General features: G+C 47.0%; 1 protein-coding gene across 2 annotated transcripts in view; it reads right to left on the bottom strand.

The window, feature by feature from the left end:
• LOC143013779 (regulator of G-protein signaling 6-like) overlaps positions 1-17,606 on the bottom strand; it is a 40,375-nt gene that overhangs the window by 1,227 nt on the left and 21,542 nt on the right. For both annotated transcript variants that reach the window (XM_076167459.1, XM_076167466.1), the window contains 13 exons: positions 10,016-10,112; positions 8,768-8,818; positions 8,215-8,321; positions 6,763-6,814; positions 6,252-6,316; positions 5,936-6,012; positions 5,478-5,559; positions 5,297-5,371; positions 4,730-4,831; positions 4,268-4,329; positions 2,873-2,983; positions 2,274-2,399; positions 172-358 (listed from right to left, as the gene is read on the bottom strand). In XM_076167459.1, coding sequence (XP_076023574.1) covers positions 172-358; positions 2,274-2,399; positions 2,873-2,983; positions 4,268-4,329; positions 4,730-4,831; positions 5,297-5,371; positions 5,478-5,559; positions 5,936-6,012; positions 6,252-6,316; positions 6,763-6,814; positions 8,215-8,321; positions 8,768-8,818; positions 10,016-10,112 — 1,194 coding nt within the window. The remainder of the gene's footprint in view (positions 1-171; positions 359-2,273; positions 2,400-2,872; positions 2,984-4,267; positions 4,330-4,729; positions 4,832-5,296; positions 5,372-5,477; positions 5,560-5,935; positions 6,013-6,251; positions 6,317-6,762; positions 6,815-8,214; positions 8,322-8,767; positions 8,819-10,015; positions 10,113-17,606) is intronic.

The following is a 17,606-nucleotide window of genomic DNA, read 5'->3' as shown; positions in this document are numbered from 1 at the left end:
CCCTGGAGTCCTCCTGGGGCTCCATGGAGTTTGATTAACCTCAGTTTCATTATTACTGCGCCGCCTTCGAGACCTGAATAATAGAACGAATGTGGAGGAATGAAAGGCTTAATTATAGGAGTTCCCTCTCCAGCGTGGTTCATGCAGCAGGAACGTCTCCAGCCTTCGTACCTGCGCGTCCTCGTAGCTGTACCGTCCGGGGTCTTTCAGGTTCTGGCTGGTGCGCTCGTAGCTGTGGGAGTCCAGGTTGATGGAGCTGGGCGCGCCCTCGGCCAGGAACTCGGCCCAGATCTCCTGCGCCCTCTGGGGGACCTCCTGCAGGGGCATCTTCTTCAGGTGCTGCACCGCCAGCCAGAACCTGCAGAACCACACAGGAGACACAAAGGTTTGAAAGCACATAGCAAAGTGCACCGCTGTCACTTTCATCCTGGAGTGTTTTGCTGTTTGAATAGGTCACTTTGAAAGGGACTAAGTGGATGTGTGGCTGTTGATGGTGGCTGGAGAGTGAGTCAGGTGCAGCAGTGACCAGCAGAGGCAGCAGAGAGCCACAGCTGGCATGAAGCAGCGGCCTGTGATATTGGTTTCTATCTATATTGATCTGTGGACTGTTTGGGCAATATAGAGATGAAACGCCTCTGGGGTTTGTTTCTCTATCTCGTCCTCTCCTTCTATGTCTGTCTGTGTGTGTGTGTGTCTCTCTCTACGCTCTGTCTCTCTCGCTCTCTCTCTCGTTTTCTAGCTCTGTCCTCTCATAAAAGCAAAAGCAATTAAAGGTCGGGAAAAAGAGAAAAAGAGAGATAGTGGTCTGGAGAGTGTGAGGTGAGTGATAGGGCTGCAATGCTCCGTCCCATATTGTCCGCATGCTTGTGTGTGTGTGTGTGTGTGTGTGTGTGTGTGTGTGTGTGTGTGCCATCTCTCGGCTGCCTGTTTTGATGCATTAAGGGAAAAACATGATGTATAAATCTGTGTCTAACCGAGGGATGAATTCAATACATTTCTACTGTGAATCAATTTAGAACTATCTGAGACCCCCCCCCCCACACACACACACACACACACACACACACAAACCAGTCAAAAAGCTGCAGGGTGTTTTAAGGGACATGGGCGATTAGCCACATTGGGTATTATGGGTTTTGTTTGCCTGGTAAGAGCTATTGGACTGTGTGTGTGTGTGTGTGTGTGTGTGTGTGTGTGTGTGTGTGTGTGTGTGTGTGTGTGTGTGTGTGTGTGTGTGTGAGAGAGAGAGAGACACAACAGTGCTTAATTTCCAGCTATTAAATAGACGAGGGTTACAGAGGGAATGAAATGACACAGTTCAGTGGTTAATAATTCTTCATGTTGTCCATCAGCGTGTATGTGTGTGTGTGTGTCTGTGTGTCTCCTCTAAGGTCAACAAAATAGACGTGTGTGTTGTATTCTCACACAGCTGGAGACAAAAAGGTCCATCCCGTCAATAACAAATATAACATCAGGACTATTTTACAAACATTTTCCAGACAGCAGGAATGTGGCAGCAGGACACAGCAAAGCTACACACACACACACACACACACACACACACACACACACACACACACACACACACACACACACACACACACACACACACACACACACACACAGCGGCTCCAGTCGGTGCAGACCACTGAGCCAAAGCGACGCCTGCCTCTTCTTTAGTGGTATTGACGATCATGTTTGCAGGTCTGTCTTTAATGCTCAGAGGCTTTTAAAGGGCCCGGTTAGAGACAGAAGCATGTGACCGACTCATCAGGGCCCATCAGACAGCCATCAGGGCTGGAGGGTGAGAGGCAATAATTGGAACAATGGGGCTCAGCGTGATTCTCTCACAGCGCTGCGTTCCAGGCAGGTTAAAGCAGTTTGAAGACACCTGAGATAAATGAGCTGGTGTAGCTGTTTGCAGAGCAGTGAAAGCTTTGGGAGAGCTGCATTTCTTTCACAATAACAGGGTTGAAAATGGTCCAATACAGTAATAATGTTACACAGACTGATGTGTTAAAGAATATCCAGCAAAAACTCTCTTGTTAACGTGTTTTCCTTGACTATAATTAAATCCTGAAAGTGTTTATTTGTATGAATGAGAGGCAACTCGTTATGACTGCACATGTACAGTATTTCCATCTCTACAGTGTGTGTGTGTGTGTGTGTGTGTGTGTGTGTGTGTGTGTGTGTGTGTGTGTGTGTGTGTGTGTGTGTGTGAATAGGTGACAGCGTGTTTTGTGTGGTTTGTTTGGAACCTTCATCACCCTCACCTCAGGTTCTCTGAGCTGAACTCCGACTCCAGGAACTTGAGGAAGAGCTCTTGTCCCGCCGGGTCTTTCAGCGCCTCCTCCAGGGAGAAGCCCCACTTCTTCACCCGCTGCTGACTGGGCTCCTTGCTGGCGACAGAAGAGGAAGGGCGGAGAGAGTAAACATCCACGCTGAAGCTGCCGCGGAAGGGAGGCGGAGGTTAGAAAGACATCTGACGGGATTAAAATGGGAGGAGGGGAAGACGACGGCGAGAAAGCAGGAAGAGCGTGCGACAGATGAACGCAGAGGACGAGAGGAGGAGACTTTCAAAGAAAAAGTTGACGGGCCCAGGAGAGGAATCAAAGGGACGCTGGGATATTGGTGTCTGGAAATGAAAGCGACATTAATCTGACGTCCAATCATTTTAATCTCTGCAGGGAACATTTCATTCATCTGAATTATCCAGCAACAAAAACACAATGCTCATCCGTCTGCTCCCATTCAGTCAGTGTGTCTGTTAGACTCCTCAGCTTATCTGGAGCTTCACATCTCCGGATAATAAAAGCTTCTGTTTTTATCGTGAACACGTGTCAAAATAATAAAGTGTCATTTCCCTCCTTACCTCCCCTCCAAGTCCCAGAAGGAGGCGTCATCGCTGGTCCACGGGTTGGACGGCTCCTGCAGGGTCACAAACGGGTCGTACTCCATGTACTGCTCTGTGTAGCTGATCAGACTGACACACACACACACACACACACACACACACGCGCTCAGTAAACCATACTACTACTACAACATGTTACTGCTTAACGACAACATTAAACAGCTTGTGGGGAAGTGCAGGGATTCTATTCGGGGCGACAATGCTTTAAGTAACTATTAAGAATTCTGAGCTGATTTTGTTTGGTGCTGATGTTTAAGACAGCCGAGACACTGAGGGACAGACTGGGACAAAACAAAATCAATAAGGCAGAGAAAACAATTATTACTTTGAAATTGTAATTCCTGTTAATGCTCACGCCGGGGAGATGAAGCAAATCCAAATGATAACAAAAAGGGAAAAGCGTTGGAGAACAAACAAGCGGCCGGGAGCGAATCAGCACCTTGGACAGCGACCACAAGAAAGCAGCCAAGACAACGAGGGTAGATTCTCCATCCCCTTATAGAACTGATAGTGTGTGTGTTGTGAGTGTTGATCTTGATATTTTTGTGATCTACATCTAAACGCTAGATGTTTTTACAATTTAATGTTCCTGTTTTTTTATCACTTCTTCACTCGAGCATCTCTTGAAGAACACATGGTCATCTCCATGGTGACCGGTGTAAATAGAGGATTAACAAACTCAAATACGGGCGACGAGGATGCAATCATGAAGAATCTTCTCTTGACGGTCATCTGAGGCTCCTCTGACGGTCGACGTGTTTGAGCTGAGCAGCGTTTGTGCGTACAGATTTTCTTTGACTTCTTTGTTCTGTATTATCGATTGGTAATCACAGTAAATGTATGATTCCTTCTAACTGCGTCGGTTGATCGATGCAGCGTGACGCGTGTGTCGTTTCACTGCGCTGCTTAGACTAATGCCCCTGTACTTTATGCTCAGTGAGCAACCGCTTAGACTCAGCAGGGTGTGAAGTCAGAGGAGGTCAAGGGTCACGGAGGCGCTGGAGCGAGGCAGCCGGTGGTAATCACAATTTTCCGCTCCGGTGGGAAGTACTGATTGTTCGGACTGATTCATCAGCGAGAGAGGAAGAGGGACGGTGAGCAAGAGCGGTGGCAAAAAGTAATTGCACCAAACATCATCATGGCGGTAACAGGATTGTGACATTTGAGAGAATATATGAGCGTCACAGTAAGATGATTACACATGGATCCTTTTGTGCTGCGATTATGTCCAATTACAGAACATATCTACTGGGTGGAGGGATGGAGGGATGGAGTTATTGGAAGGATGGAGGGATGGAGGGATGGAGGGATGGACGTACGGCGTCTTTGTGACCACATTTTCCTTTTTTTTACCTGTCGGCCACCTTGGACATCTTCATACAGTGACGGTCCAGCTGAGTGTTCAGGAATACGATCTGAAAGAGGAGAAAGAGAAGTCAGCCTGTGTTTATAAAGCAGGTTTTGGAAAACACACAGATCACACATCTGCTCCTGTCCTGATTCGGATTCTTGTTTTTTTGCTACAGAATATAAATGATTACTTTTTGTTCCATCTTTTATTGCCAGAAATGCTGAACCCTTCTGTGTTTGCACTGGAGGAGCAGCGTTTTCTCATTAAATCAATCTCCCTTTGTGAAAGAGAGAACATCCAGCAGACTCCCTGGCCAATCTGACCCCGCGGCAAAGAAAAGGCTGCCAATCTTCTCCGCAATTGGGCCTCGTGCAGTTTCACCAGCGTCTCACATTTGCATCGGCATCACTGAAATCACTCAAAGTATGCATCTGATCTGTTTGTGTTTGTGTTGTTCTTCTTGCCTCCTTCTCCACGTCCTCCTTGGTGCCTTTCCTGGTTTGGTGCAAGGGCGTGTGTACGGGGCTGTGGCACTGCGACGCCTCCTCCGCTAAACCATACACTGACTGGGGCGACCGAGGAGGACGAGAGAGAGAGAGAGAGAAGTGAATGAGATGAGGAGAGAGAAAAGTGAGGAGAAGGAAAACAGCTGCTAGGGAGAGAAACTTGTTTGAAATCTGTCAGTTACTCTATCCTGCTCGGAGATGTTTTGATGCTCCTCACCGTGTTGTGTGTGATGTTTTTGTACACATTTGGCACCCATGATTTGAAGTCTCTGCCAGCTCTAATCTTAGAGATCGTGAGACTAGTCAAACATCTAATCCCTAAAGTGTATTTTAGCTCTTCTCCCAGTTGAATGCCCCCAAGAGAGGCCAGGACGAGATTAGAGACTCCTTTGGAAGCTGAGGAGCAACACTTCCACTCTGAGATACCTCCTCATGTCTCACCTTGTCCCTAAGGGTGAGTCCTGGTCCCATAAAAACAACAATGTGTCCCCAGTAAATAAGAGTGAGGACCTTAGAAGATCATACCTTCTTAACTCTATGTGGGTTCTTCATGCGTCTGCACTTCCGGATGTCCATCTCTGTGGTGTTAACACATCCAGGCTGAGAACACATGGAATAAAAAGGACAGTCAACACCAACCATATAACTCTGTACAGTTCCTGCATTTCTGTCTTTTTCTACAGCAAGCTTTTTCTACAGAAGGTACCACGGGTCTGTGGACGTCCCAGAAGGCCCTCTCCTGGCTGTCCAGGATCTTCCTCTCCGTTTTATCCTTTTTCCTGTCGATCCTGCAGATGAGATCAGTCAGTGTCAGAAATATGACTAGCGTCCTTGGCGTCGACATTTAACCCCCTGAGACCCTGCGTCCTCAAGTGGGGACATTACATTTTTCCGTCCCTACAGCTTATACATCATTCTGCAAGTTGATGAGTTAACCTCATTCCATCACCCTATACATCTAAAGCAATGAGGATCATGAAGTAATAACTCATATTTCTTTCCATCTTTGCTTCCTTTACATTTCTTCACTAGAGGGTAAATTGACTCAGCGTCCCTGTTGATGACAAAAGAGCTCCAATTATATAGTTTGTCTCTATGGTTGGTCGCCGTCGGTGTGTAGCGTTGCAGGTTTATGCGGTTGCCATGGTAACAACGCTCACTTACTTGACCTGGGCCTCCGCCTGCATGTAGATAAACTCCCACTTCCTGGCAAAGGCTCTCTGCAGCCTGGCGAGGTTCTCCTGTGAAGAGACAAGCGAGACGAGCGGTGACACGCCGATCGACGCAGCCACAAAGAAACAAAACAAAAAAACACACTAAATGAAACGTTAAGCCCTCGTGTAGTAGCAATTTCACTCTCGTCTCCTGGCAGACACATGCAGACAACTGTGACCTTTAGAAGGTCGTTTGTCAGCCCCGAGCTTGACACAGAGATCAATACTGAGGAGTAATAGGTTAGGGGAAAGACTGCAGCACCCACCGCCTCATAATCTGCCAGCTCCAGGCGGGTCTTATTCTGCATGGTCCGCTTGCACAGGTAGATGGCTGACAGAGAGAAAAAGAGAGGGAGAAAGAGAGAGAGAGAGAGAGAGGAAACATTATCAGAGCAGCCATACAAATCTTTCCCTCCATTCATCCGTCCATCCCGTCATATCTGCGGCTTTGGGATTACGAGGGGAAGCGTGCGGGGGAGCAGCAGAGCTTTTAAGTCAAACTCGATTTCTGATTCCCCGTCAGCTTCATGTGTGACACGCCGAAGGGGCAGGAAGTAAAAGCGATGCCTGACAAATCCTATTGAATGCTTGACTTCCGGCGTGTCGGGTGAGAGACGTCGGCGGTGTATTTATGTTTTGACGCAACACTTTAAACTCCAGAACAGGTTGGAAAACTGCATATCTAAGAATAACCTGGATTATTCTGGAATAGTTTCTGAATAACCAGCAAGAGAATACTAATTTGGTGCCATTACCCTTTGGAATGGTGAGTCTTACCATAGTCTGTGTTCTCAGGTTCCCAGCAGTTGGAGGGCCAGAAGTACGGTGCCTGAGCAGGGACAAAGCAAGAAGCGGTCAATGGACATGAAGTGGTGATGATCATAACTACTGATTTACCACAGGGCCAAATCTGTTCACCATGTTAGCAATTCAAATATTTTATCATTTCCAGAGTTGAATGTGTTCAGGCAATAAAAAGAAAGAACATTGTCGCCGTTGAGAGGCATCCTGGCATGTTGCAGAAGTTTGTGTCGTTCTGCTGCGACAATAAAAAGAGAAATGATGGGAGCAGGAAACCGAACAATGGGAGCCAGCCAGTAAAGAACAGATGCTGGGCGAGTGATGTGACACAAACCTCACGCGGTCACACATCGCCGCTTTAGAAACCATCGACGGGCTTTCCAGTTAAGAGAGTAATATGTGAGATATTACAAGTCTAGCGCCGATTGTTAATTCTTTAGATTCTCCCTCTCTGTGTTTCTGTTTATATGCCGCTGAAAGCAAATCGCTTCAAAGGAAATGTTAATGAACGGCCTCTAATTGTCTCGGCGAGGCGTCTCCTCCTCAGCTGTCGCTCCTCTTCCACTTCACTTTGAAGGAGGAGAGCGAAGGTCAAAGCACTGTTGTCTGCTTTAATTAATACCGCTTCTCCGGCAAGACCGCAAATAGGGAAAGGGTGTGTGTGTGTGTGAGGGGGGGGGGGCTGTCGGACGCTACACAGACATTCTAATCTCGTTTTGTGCCACCTTTTCCCTAACCGCGGAGGGATTAGAAGACATTGTTTCCTCTTTTAATTAACAATCCCGGGATAGAACAGGCCGTCATAATTAATCGGTGCCTTGATTGCCCCCCGCCACTTGTTCAGAGTGTGATTCCAGCACACTGCGGCTATCCTGTCTGGTCTTTTTTTGGTCGACGCCCACTCAACCCAGCCCGAACCTCTCTCTCTCTCTCTCTCTCTCTCTCTCTGTCGCTGTCCTGGCTCGATGAATATTTTAACACATCTCTATTCATTTTTAATAGGGTGACAGGATCTGAAGCTGTAGGCAGACACAATGGACAGAACCTGTTGTCACACACACACACACACACATACACACACACACACACACACACACACACACACACACACACACACACACACACACACACGCACACACACACACACACACACACACACACACACACGCACACACACACACACACACACACGCTATGATGGAGAAGCAATTTAAAATTACATTCTTGTCAAATCCCAGAATGTAACACAGAGGTTTGCCACTTAACTCAGCACCGGTGTCACTTCTTTATGGTAATTAGAGGAATGAATACCTAATGGAACCTCCCTCCTTGGCAATAATAGCAGATTATGTGGACTGGATTTTACATCACAAACATAACACTGTCACGATTGTGCGTCCGCTGTATGCATCGCTGTCCTGCGCTGACCTGGAAGCGGTAGAAAGCGCCGTCGTCCTTGAGGGACAGGACGTGATCGGAGATGGGGAAGAAGTATCCCTGAGCTGCGATGAGACTCCCGATGTGCATGGCCTCAGCTGCGGAAGCAACACAGGAGGTTCAACAATAAGGCAGAGGATTCATTTGTGTCTCATTTTACTGGATGATCGCAGCCTGAATGTGCTTTTTTAGCCCATTGACAAATCTTGAAGTGTCTCCATGCAGCACACACTGTGTCACCTGTGGGTGCTCTTCACTGACTGAAAGGGAAAAGCCTTCCCTAACTGAATATGAGCTCTGAGTCAAACTGCTGTTATCAGAAAGAAAGACAGTCATATAAGGCAGCAAAATGATGTAGTGTGTGTGCAAATAGCTGAATTCCCAGAAGGACATTTGGGGATGGATGAAGATGATAAAGTTGTCCCTCCTTTACAAATTGCTGGGTAGCACATAAATCACTGAGCTGATTACCATTTCCATGTAAAAACGGAACAGGAAGAATATCTGATGTTACACTGAAAAATAAGAGAACTGCAGAACAGACCTGGATCCTCGATGGACAGGTTCTTCATCAGCCACTGCACGATATCAGCGCCTGCGTGAGATTGGACACAGAGAAGAGAACCTCCGTCAGATTATGATTATAATGCGTGAATGTTGATGACAATGAAACAAGACACACTTCTACTTCAATCTCTCTTTCGTCCCTCTGTGTTATCAGTTGCGTTTGCTTACCCGCTGTCTTCTAATAAGCAAAACTCAACTGTTCATTGATCTGGTCAGACCAAAACAACAAAGAATGTAATAAGCTTTTGTCATTTTGTCTTGCGGTGGAGGAAAGTGGAGCCTGGTTCTCCCTCCGCCTCTTCGCCTGAGTCCTGGCAGGGTTGAATTCTCCATCATTCATTAGTTCTTTGGCCCCTGGGCGCTCAGCTGCAAACATCTGAGGCTGCTGGAGTAATTGTCTCTATTGATACGTTCTGCTTATGGCGTTTTGGGGTTGATGCATTTTCCATAAGGGCGCGAGTGAGAGGAGGGAGGATAATAATCGCGGCTTCTCATCTGTGTTATTAGCTCCCGTTGCCGTACGAGCCGGCTGAAGTCATTTAGATTGCAAATGAAGCAGCCAGACAACAGAAACCTGGCTGATACGTTGGGATCGTTCTAAATTTAGGTTTTAGTCATTTAGGGAAGATATTTGTGCTTCACATGAACAGTGTGAGGGAGCTGCTGTCTGGGCTCCGGAGCAGCTCTGCAGAAACAGCTGGGGGCTGATTGCTTTGCATAAGGACACTTCCACATCAGGAGGACAGCATTACTCATTCAGTTTCCACACACACACACACACACACACATTTTCTTCTCCAGATGCCTAAATCATATGTTGTCTGCCTCCTCTCCCATCATCTATGTGGTAATTCTGCGATCCATCACAGCAAAGATAGAGACACCGACGTCTCCACTGACAACAGCCTCAGTCTTGATGTGTCCAAATCAGTGAAGGGACCCAAAGTGTCGTCTTGGATGTCCACATTAACCACCCGTGGTAGGTGGAGACACATCTGCGTCCAATGATCACATTTTTTTTGGGATGGGACTGAAATATAAACGATTGCTGCGATGAAACAAAATCAAAAAGCTACAAGTTCACAAATAAAGGTCGGATTTGTGACGTCACGTTTTGTTCCGACGAATTTGAACATCGCATCCTTCCAGCAGATCAGTAACACACTTTCACGGCATGTGTTAAGTGAAAGCATCTCTGTCCTCCTTGTCTGTCTTTCTGTCTTACCCGTGACAACGCTGGGGATTTTGGTCATGAAGCTCTTGACGGTCCTGATGGGGACACCCTCCGTCTCATCCTGGATGAGAGTGACGATGTCTTCAATCTGACAGAGACAGAGAGAAGAGGGACAGAAGAGCTCCATTCAACTGAAATGACAACAACAATAACATACAGCTCCACATCCACTTAAGTAGTTAAACATCAGCAGCACGTTTCATACAAGCAACAGCTGAGAAGGGAGAGGAAAAGCACAACTACACACACACACACACACACTGCGGGCCTATTAATACCGCTGTGTGTTAATGAAACGCGCCGCCCACTCTGCACCAAAGCAATCAGACTCTGATATGGTTTGGTGTTTGGATTGAATGTTGACTCCCCCTCTGCACAGATGCTTTTGTTTGCGTCAGAGAGTGGGCAGAGAGAACTTGGTCGCTTTGGAGACGGCTTTCGCACAAACACACACACACACACACAACTCCAGCTATGTATAACCCTGAATCAAAGTGTGTGTGTGTGTGTGTGTGTGTGTGTGTGTGTGTGTGTGTGTGTGTGTGTTTGAGTTATGCACTTCGACTATTTATGTAATAACTCTAAAAGAAACCACCTGGACTCTGTGTGTCCTCCTGCTGTGTACCTTCTTGTTTTGGCTCTCTGAGTGTGTTTGTAATGTGGGAGCTGTCAGTGGACTCTAGCAGGCACCCGCACTGGGTCAAAGGTCACATGACTACTTCCACTGGACACTGGATCTCACCTCCTCACAACACAAACGTTCCCACATCTCGGATGGACAAAACTCTCTTCCGTGACCTGATGCAGAACAAACCAGAAGGCACTCGGCTCTAGCGTTCAAGGGCTCCTCAGCAGTGACAATGAGGGAGGGGCCAGTGACCTTTCAGCCTACATACAACTCTCTTCTCTGACCTTTAGGCCGCCTCTGCCTTTGATGCTCAACAAACTCCGACAGCTTCCGTCTCTTTCACAGAACTCTTTCATTTGTCTCTTGCAAACCCCTGCACACACTGCTTCTTTGATAACACACCACACCGTCCCTCTGTCCGTCCCTGCATTCATGGCGTCCCCCTCCGTCCAAGTCAAACACCTCGGTATCATTCTTAACTCCACTCTCTGGGATTCAGCTGCACGTCAATACGTCAGAGCGTTGCCAGGTTACCTCGCTCCCTCATCTTCCTGGCACCTGAGACCTGAGACGGCCTTCACTTCGACAGCCTGCAGGACTTGCACCCGCCTATTTTCCTTTTATTGCCTGGTTTCACATCCCCAAAGCACCTCATGACATCGCTGCATTGCTCATCGGCACAACCGCTCCGGCATTAAAGCTGCCAAGCCTTCATACATGTCTCCGACTACCACACTCTTTCCCTCTCTCTTGTTGAAAGGAGCCGATCCCTGCCGTCTGCCATAAGCCAGAGCACAGGCACCGTCAGAATCAATATAATAATACAGCACTAACAAGACCTTGATGGTGTCTGAAGACAGCTGCTAGATGCCTGTTAATGGCTTCCGCCGTCATGATCAATCAGCTCCGGCCCCCAAACTAATCGCATCCAGCTTTCGCAACAAGTTTACTGAAGGTTCTAAATGCTGTCATCTCCAAATTGCATCCGGTGTGCCTGATGACAGCTGATGATGACTTATGGAGTGGCGGAGTGGAAGCAGCTGCTGTTCAGAGTGCAAAACAGGCAGGCGGTGTGTAGAAAATGTGCTGGCGTGTTATTAAACTAGTGCAGTGTGTAGTGTGCGTCAATAAGCAAATGGCAGAGATGATATCAGAGCTGCGACTGAACAAAGCAGAGTAACAAAGAAGAGGACGATACACAGGACACAACACACACACACACACACACACACACACACACACACACACACACACACACACACACACACACACACTCAGACTTACATCCACGAGAATAACTTCAAAATATTACAATGAAGAACAGAATCAAATCAATACACTGCCCGATGAAAAAATGATTAGGTGAATAGATCTATGCAGAGATGGAAAATGAAGCCTGTGTGTGTGTGTGTGTGTGTGTGTGTGTGTGTGTGTGTGTGTGTGTGAGTGAGAGTACATGTGTGAAGGCTGATTGCAGTGTGTGCAGTGTGTGCTGTGTCTGCGTATATGTGTATGATCAAAGGTGTATCTGTTTGTGATTTGTGTGTGTGTGTGTGTCTGGGCTTTGAGTGGAGCCCACTGGGAGCAGTTTTTAGCAGACGTGTTGCGAGCGGCTCTATTTAACGCCCTGCAGGGCAGCGGCCTGCCTGATTGCTGTGTTATCAACACACACACTTGGAGCGGCTAGCAGTTTGGCAGGCAGGTAGGTTACAGGGGAATGGGGTCTATTGTTCATTGTGGTTAAATGATCCCACGCCGGGTAAACAAACACACACACACACACACACACACACACACACACACATCACATCTCACATCCATTACAGATGTGTTTAGTGTAGAAGGCATGTACACTTGAGTAAATTAAGTTGAAAGGTGACAGTTGTGTTTGTGTGTGTGTGTGTGTGTGTGTGTGTGGGCGGGTGTGTGCGTGTTGCCTGGTTGGTTGAGAGTTTGAGAATCTTTATCTATAAGTTCAACGCAAATTTTGACAGAATTTGGTGAGACCATGTGGCAGGAAACAAGGACCAAATATGGAGAACATGCTGGTACCAATCTGGGTTGAAACCAAGATCCTGGATATTCTCTCTCCCATGATGAACTCTCACTAGGTGCAACTTCCTGTCTGGATCCGTTGCAGTTGTGGGCCAATACAGACATGCTGCTGTGTCTCACTCATTTCAACTTATCCATGCATTGTCAATTGTGTTTCCTCCATCAGTCACAGCATGCAGACTCCCAGCTCCCGGCCACAAAAGCTCCTGTGTGCACAAACTGCCAAGCACGACCCGAACACATGGAGAGACGACCAACAAAATGATGCAATATTTGAAAAGATGGCCCCCCTGTGAATTCCTGACCACCAAAAACTCTGACACTTACCCTTTTTTGACACAACAATAGATAAAGGTGTGGGAGCAGAGACAAAGAAAGCCATCAGTGGCCGGACCCATTTTCTCTCCCAGCATGGAGCATGTATACGGCATGCTGGGAGAGAAAATGGATCCCGGGGGGGGGAAAGCATTGTGAGAAAGAAATGCTGCTTCTTAAACACGACCATCCCAAGTGTGTGAACGTGCCGGATGAGCGAGACCGGACTGAGTCAAAACCAGTGGGAGAAATTGCAAACAGAGGAAATGGCATTCCCAAAGTTCCGCCTCTTTATATGATCAGCAGCAGTGGAACCGTCTCAGGAAACACAGCTTCATCGCTCAGCCAATTTTGAATTGGCTGGAAATGGCGGTAAAGATCCTGGAAACTTAGTTCAAACACAGTGAATACTACACTTCCCCTTGTATTCAGTGATTTTGTGGGAGTCTTCGTATGTGATCAGACTCGTAGAGAGAGCATTTCTTTTTCTTTTCCTGTGTTTAATTGAGAGTTGTTATGGCACTCTGACACATCAGCATGGGAGTGTATGCAGAGGCTCATTATCAAGAGCTCCGGGCTGGACTTAAAAAACTATGAAACAACTTCACAGTGAGCCCTTGAAGTGGAAAGAGGCTCAAATGTTTGTATAAGCACTAACAAACGGGTCCACAAATACAGAAGATTGTTGCCAGGAAGTACATTTGTGGAAGTACAGATTTTTCACACTATACTTAGAATACAAAGGTCCCCAACCAGGTTCAAATGTAATATTGAAATAAAATAATTAAATGGGTTCGAAATGATTGAGGTCAAACTAATGGATCACTTTCATACCTCAACATTGTGTGTGATATTCACCTTAACTGTTGGATTGTTGTGATATTTTGTGTGAATGACAAACAGTATTAGTGTGTCTGTGCTGAGAGATGTTTATGGTAAAGTGACCTTTGTATGTGACGCCTTCCTCCTTCCACTGTTGGCGTTATTTAAGCGTATCTCAGGTCAAAACTTGTAAACCATGTAAATAAAGTGATTCATCAACAGACACATGGGAGGCAGGTACGGTTTAAAATAGGCAGATTTCATACTGCAGAAGTTCACTGATGGACTGAAACGTATTGAGTTTGGCATCATGGATGTTTTATGAATAGCGACCACAACATGATAACTAAAGAAATATAGTAACACCTCCTTCAGGGAAGACAATACAAAATGCTGATAACGGGCTTTGCTGTGCTTAATGAATTCACCCCCGATATGTCATCCATGGTGCCTGCTTGAATATGCTTGAGAGAGTGTGTGTGTGTGTGTGTGTCATCTGAGGTAAGAGTGACTTCGGGGAGCAGCTTCTCCTCCCCTGCGGCGCTCCAGTCCCACAGCTGCTGTTCGCCTCTGTCTGCACCGCAGCACGAACATCACACGCCCTGCTCTGGAGCCTTTGAGTAGCGGATCACGTTCCGCTCCGTTCCCGGGATCCCTTTACATTCCCGTCTGGGTGTGACTCACAGCCGGACGGTGAGTCAGCATCACGACCGTTAAGGGAGGGCACGAGTCACTTTACGACATGGTGAGTGTGCGTCAAAAGAACAGTCAGAGGCCACTATCATTACTGTCGCCCCGATGTGAACACCTCACATAGCAACCGGCTTATAAATAATTACACAATACTCGCGCGCCAATTCCTGTTGTTTCGTAGGCGATGCAACAGAACGCAGTCATCCGCATAATGTTCCACCACCAGAACTAAAAAGAAAGAAAGAAAGAAAGGAAGAAACAGCAATACAGCTGCTCTTCAATTCAAGCGTGGATAAGAAAGCCGGAACACGACGGGACGTCTCGGTCCCTGAGGCAGAACGACGAGAACACAAATACGTTTGCGCAAATTATCTTTTGGAAGCGCTGCATAACTCAAACACCTGTACGGTTCCCAAAACATTAAATAAAAAGCCGTGCTGCCGTTATCATAATGAAAGAGGCCCAAAGCAAAAACACACAATGCTGCCCTTCATTGGACTGAAGCGTGCGTTTGATGTCTTTTCCAGCAGCTCCTCATCATTAACGTTTAAACTGTCAAATAGAAGAGTAGACGCAAACGTTCTATTAATTCTACTCACCTCTTCGTACAAAATGCTCCCTATTTACCTCTTAATGCCAAACTGCCTTCTACTAAAGCAGCTGACACTCGAAATGATACCAAAAAGGTCAAGATAAGAGAAAATATCACAGTCCACTTCACAGTCACAGTAAGCCGAGTATTATATGTTCACTTTTGCTGCCGTGCATGATTTTACAAGGCTCGGATAGCAGGTTTCCTTGACAACGGAAGCTGCTTCATAAATTCGGGGCACGTATAGTTTGTGAACATGAACCCCCATCAGATTACTGCAGCCAGAGTTTAATCCCGCATTCAATTTCATATTGGAACGTCGGAAATTACCATCTATGGGGAGCGGCTTAACACACCAACCTGGCAAAGGTCATACTCGTTTCATCCAGCTGATAATAGTGTGTGTGTGTGTGTGTGTGTGTGTGTGGTGATGAACTTTACTGGTTTCGGTCCAGTGAATCTGTCAGCAGCGGCAATAACGTCAACGACGGACCCGGCGGCGCTCGATCGTCTCGACCGCAAAACGTGATGTCATCCCCGTTTGAGTTTTAAACGGGCATTCCACAGCAGAATACTGCACGCATGGATTTTGCGGCCGTGTCGTTGATAAAAAGATGGTGAATCTAAAGTGAGACGGATCCATCTCGCCAACAGCCTGTGGTGACAACGATAAAAATCAGAGTTTAAATCGGAGCTCAGTGGTGGATATACTGTAGCTGCAACGACCTTGACAAGGCAACAATTCCTTCTCTGAATACAAATAGCAACAGTTCACAGCTCCAGCAATAACACGCTTTACAGGAGACTGGAATCAGTGTGTGAACGAGGCGTGCGACTGCTGCACGGGTTGTGCCAGGTTAATGAAATAGCCCCTGAAAAATTGCAAGTGACAGGTGGAGTATAGGCCTGCGTGTCTGCCAGAGTTCAGTGATGAAGCACACACACACTCAGGCTGGATGAGATAATTGGACATAGGGGATGTGGAGGGATTGGAGCGGGAGCACAGGATTACTGAGGAGACCCCTGCAGCACGGCCAACACCTTTGGGACCCCGGAACCTTCCTTACTTGAGGGCCGTGTGCCTCGGGCAACGGCAGAGCAGCAGCACCGGCAGAACACCTGGATCAAGATGTGAAACGCCACTTCCTTTAATCCGTCCTGCCTCAGTGGAGAACAGACGTGAAGAAGAAGAAGAAAAGAGTAGAAACAAGTGCTGTACCTGGGTTTGATTTCCAGGTATACTTGACTCTAGTTTTAGGAATTTGAAGGACACGCATTCTAAACACTAAAGCGGCCGATAGCACACACAGGTGTGTATCTGTAGAGTAGGAAGAGATCTGTTGCATGCAATCACAAGGTGAGAGTTTGAGCCAAATGGGAAAAGATCGAGTTGTTAGGTGAACGCTGCACTTATATATGTGTTACTCCTACACCCACCGGTGTTACACACTGTACAACAGGGATGAACACTCACACTTAAAAGCCTTTTCTTCAGAACAGCCTCCTACACACTCCGCTCCTGTGCCTTTAGTTTGGCATGCTGCTGTAAATCTGCATTGGATTGTTCAAGTTTCACGTGCAAATGTGAGTCAGTCGACGCTCCACAAGCAGGAGTTGGGGAGTTCTAAGCGTCACATCTGACCTGCACGGCACCCAAACCATCCCAACGTAATTACCATTCAGTTCACCTCCAGTCATCAACGCACCGCACACCCCTCATCACACACTTCAAAGTCAATGCAAAGTCACAGCCTCGTGTTCTAAGCCATCAAATTTATGACTCCAGCCTAATTTGTCTCCAGTGGAATAATGAATAAATTCCACATGAAGGAGCAAGGACACATGATGACGACGACGCCACGTTGCTTCACTCTAAAATAAAACACATCGTAAAAATATGAATAATAAAAGACATCATTGAAACCACTGAACACTCAGGTGTTCCACTTCTACTGGCTGCTTTGATCAGCATCAATGACTTTATGATCGGCAGAAACTCGTGGGTGTTAATGCATGTTAGTTATTTCTGCAAAGTGCAAAACTTAAGAAAGATCTCTGGATTGGGGAGGAGGAGGAGGAGGAAGAGGACAATCTACCGTTTGATGGATGAAAACAATGAGTCAGAGAGATCTTAATGGAAAGTAATACACCAATTTCAGCCCCCACTTTATCACACACACACACACACACACACACACACACATTCAAACCTTGGCTTTGCATCCTGTTCAGATCAACCACCAATGATTTCACATTCCCATTGATTCGCAGGGCGCAGGGCAGTGGGAGTCAGAGGGCTCGGCTCCACGCTCGCTTCTGTGATGCAGGCTGGACCTGATCAGAGACCATTAACAGGACTGAAGCAGGGGCGGAGGGAGGGGGGAGGGGCATCTGAGAGGAAAGGAGGCCAAGCGCTCAGCCTGGGAATAAAGGCTGAGACTGAGTTTTGGTCTCACCGGTTCTTCTTCTCGTCTTTT

Source organism: Genypterus blacodes, unplaced genomic scaffold, assembly GCF_046128005.1.
Source record: "Genypterus blacodes isolate CSIRO-AG114 ecotype Tasmania unplaced genomic scaffold, CSIRO-AGI_Gbla_v1 ptg000013l_1, whole genome shotgun sequence".
Lineage (NCBI taxonomy): Eukaryota > Metazoa > Chordata > Actinopteri > Ophidiiformes > Ophidiidae > Genypterus > Genypterus blacodes.
This window is presented reverse-complemented; position numbering and strand designations above follow the sequence as displayed.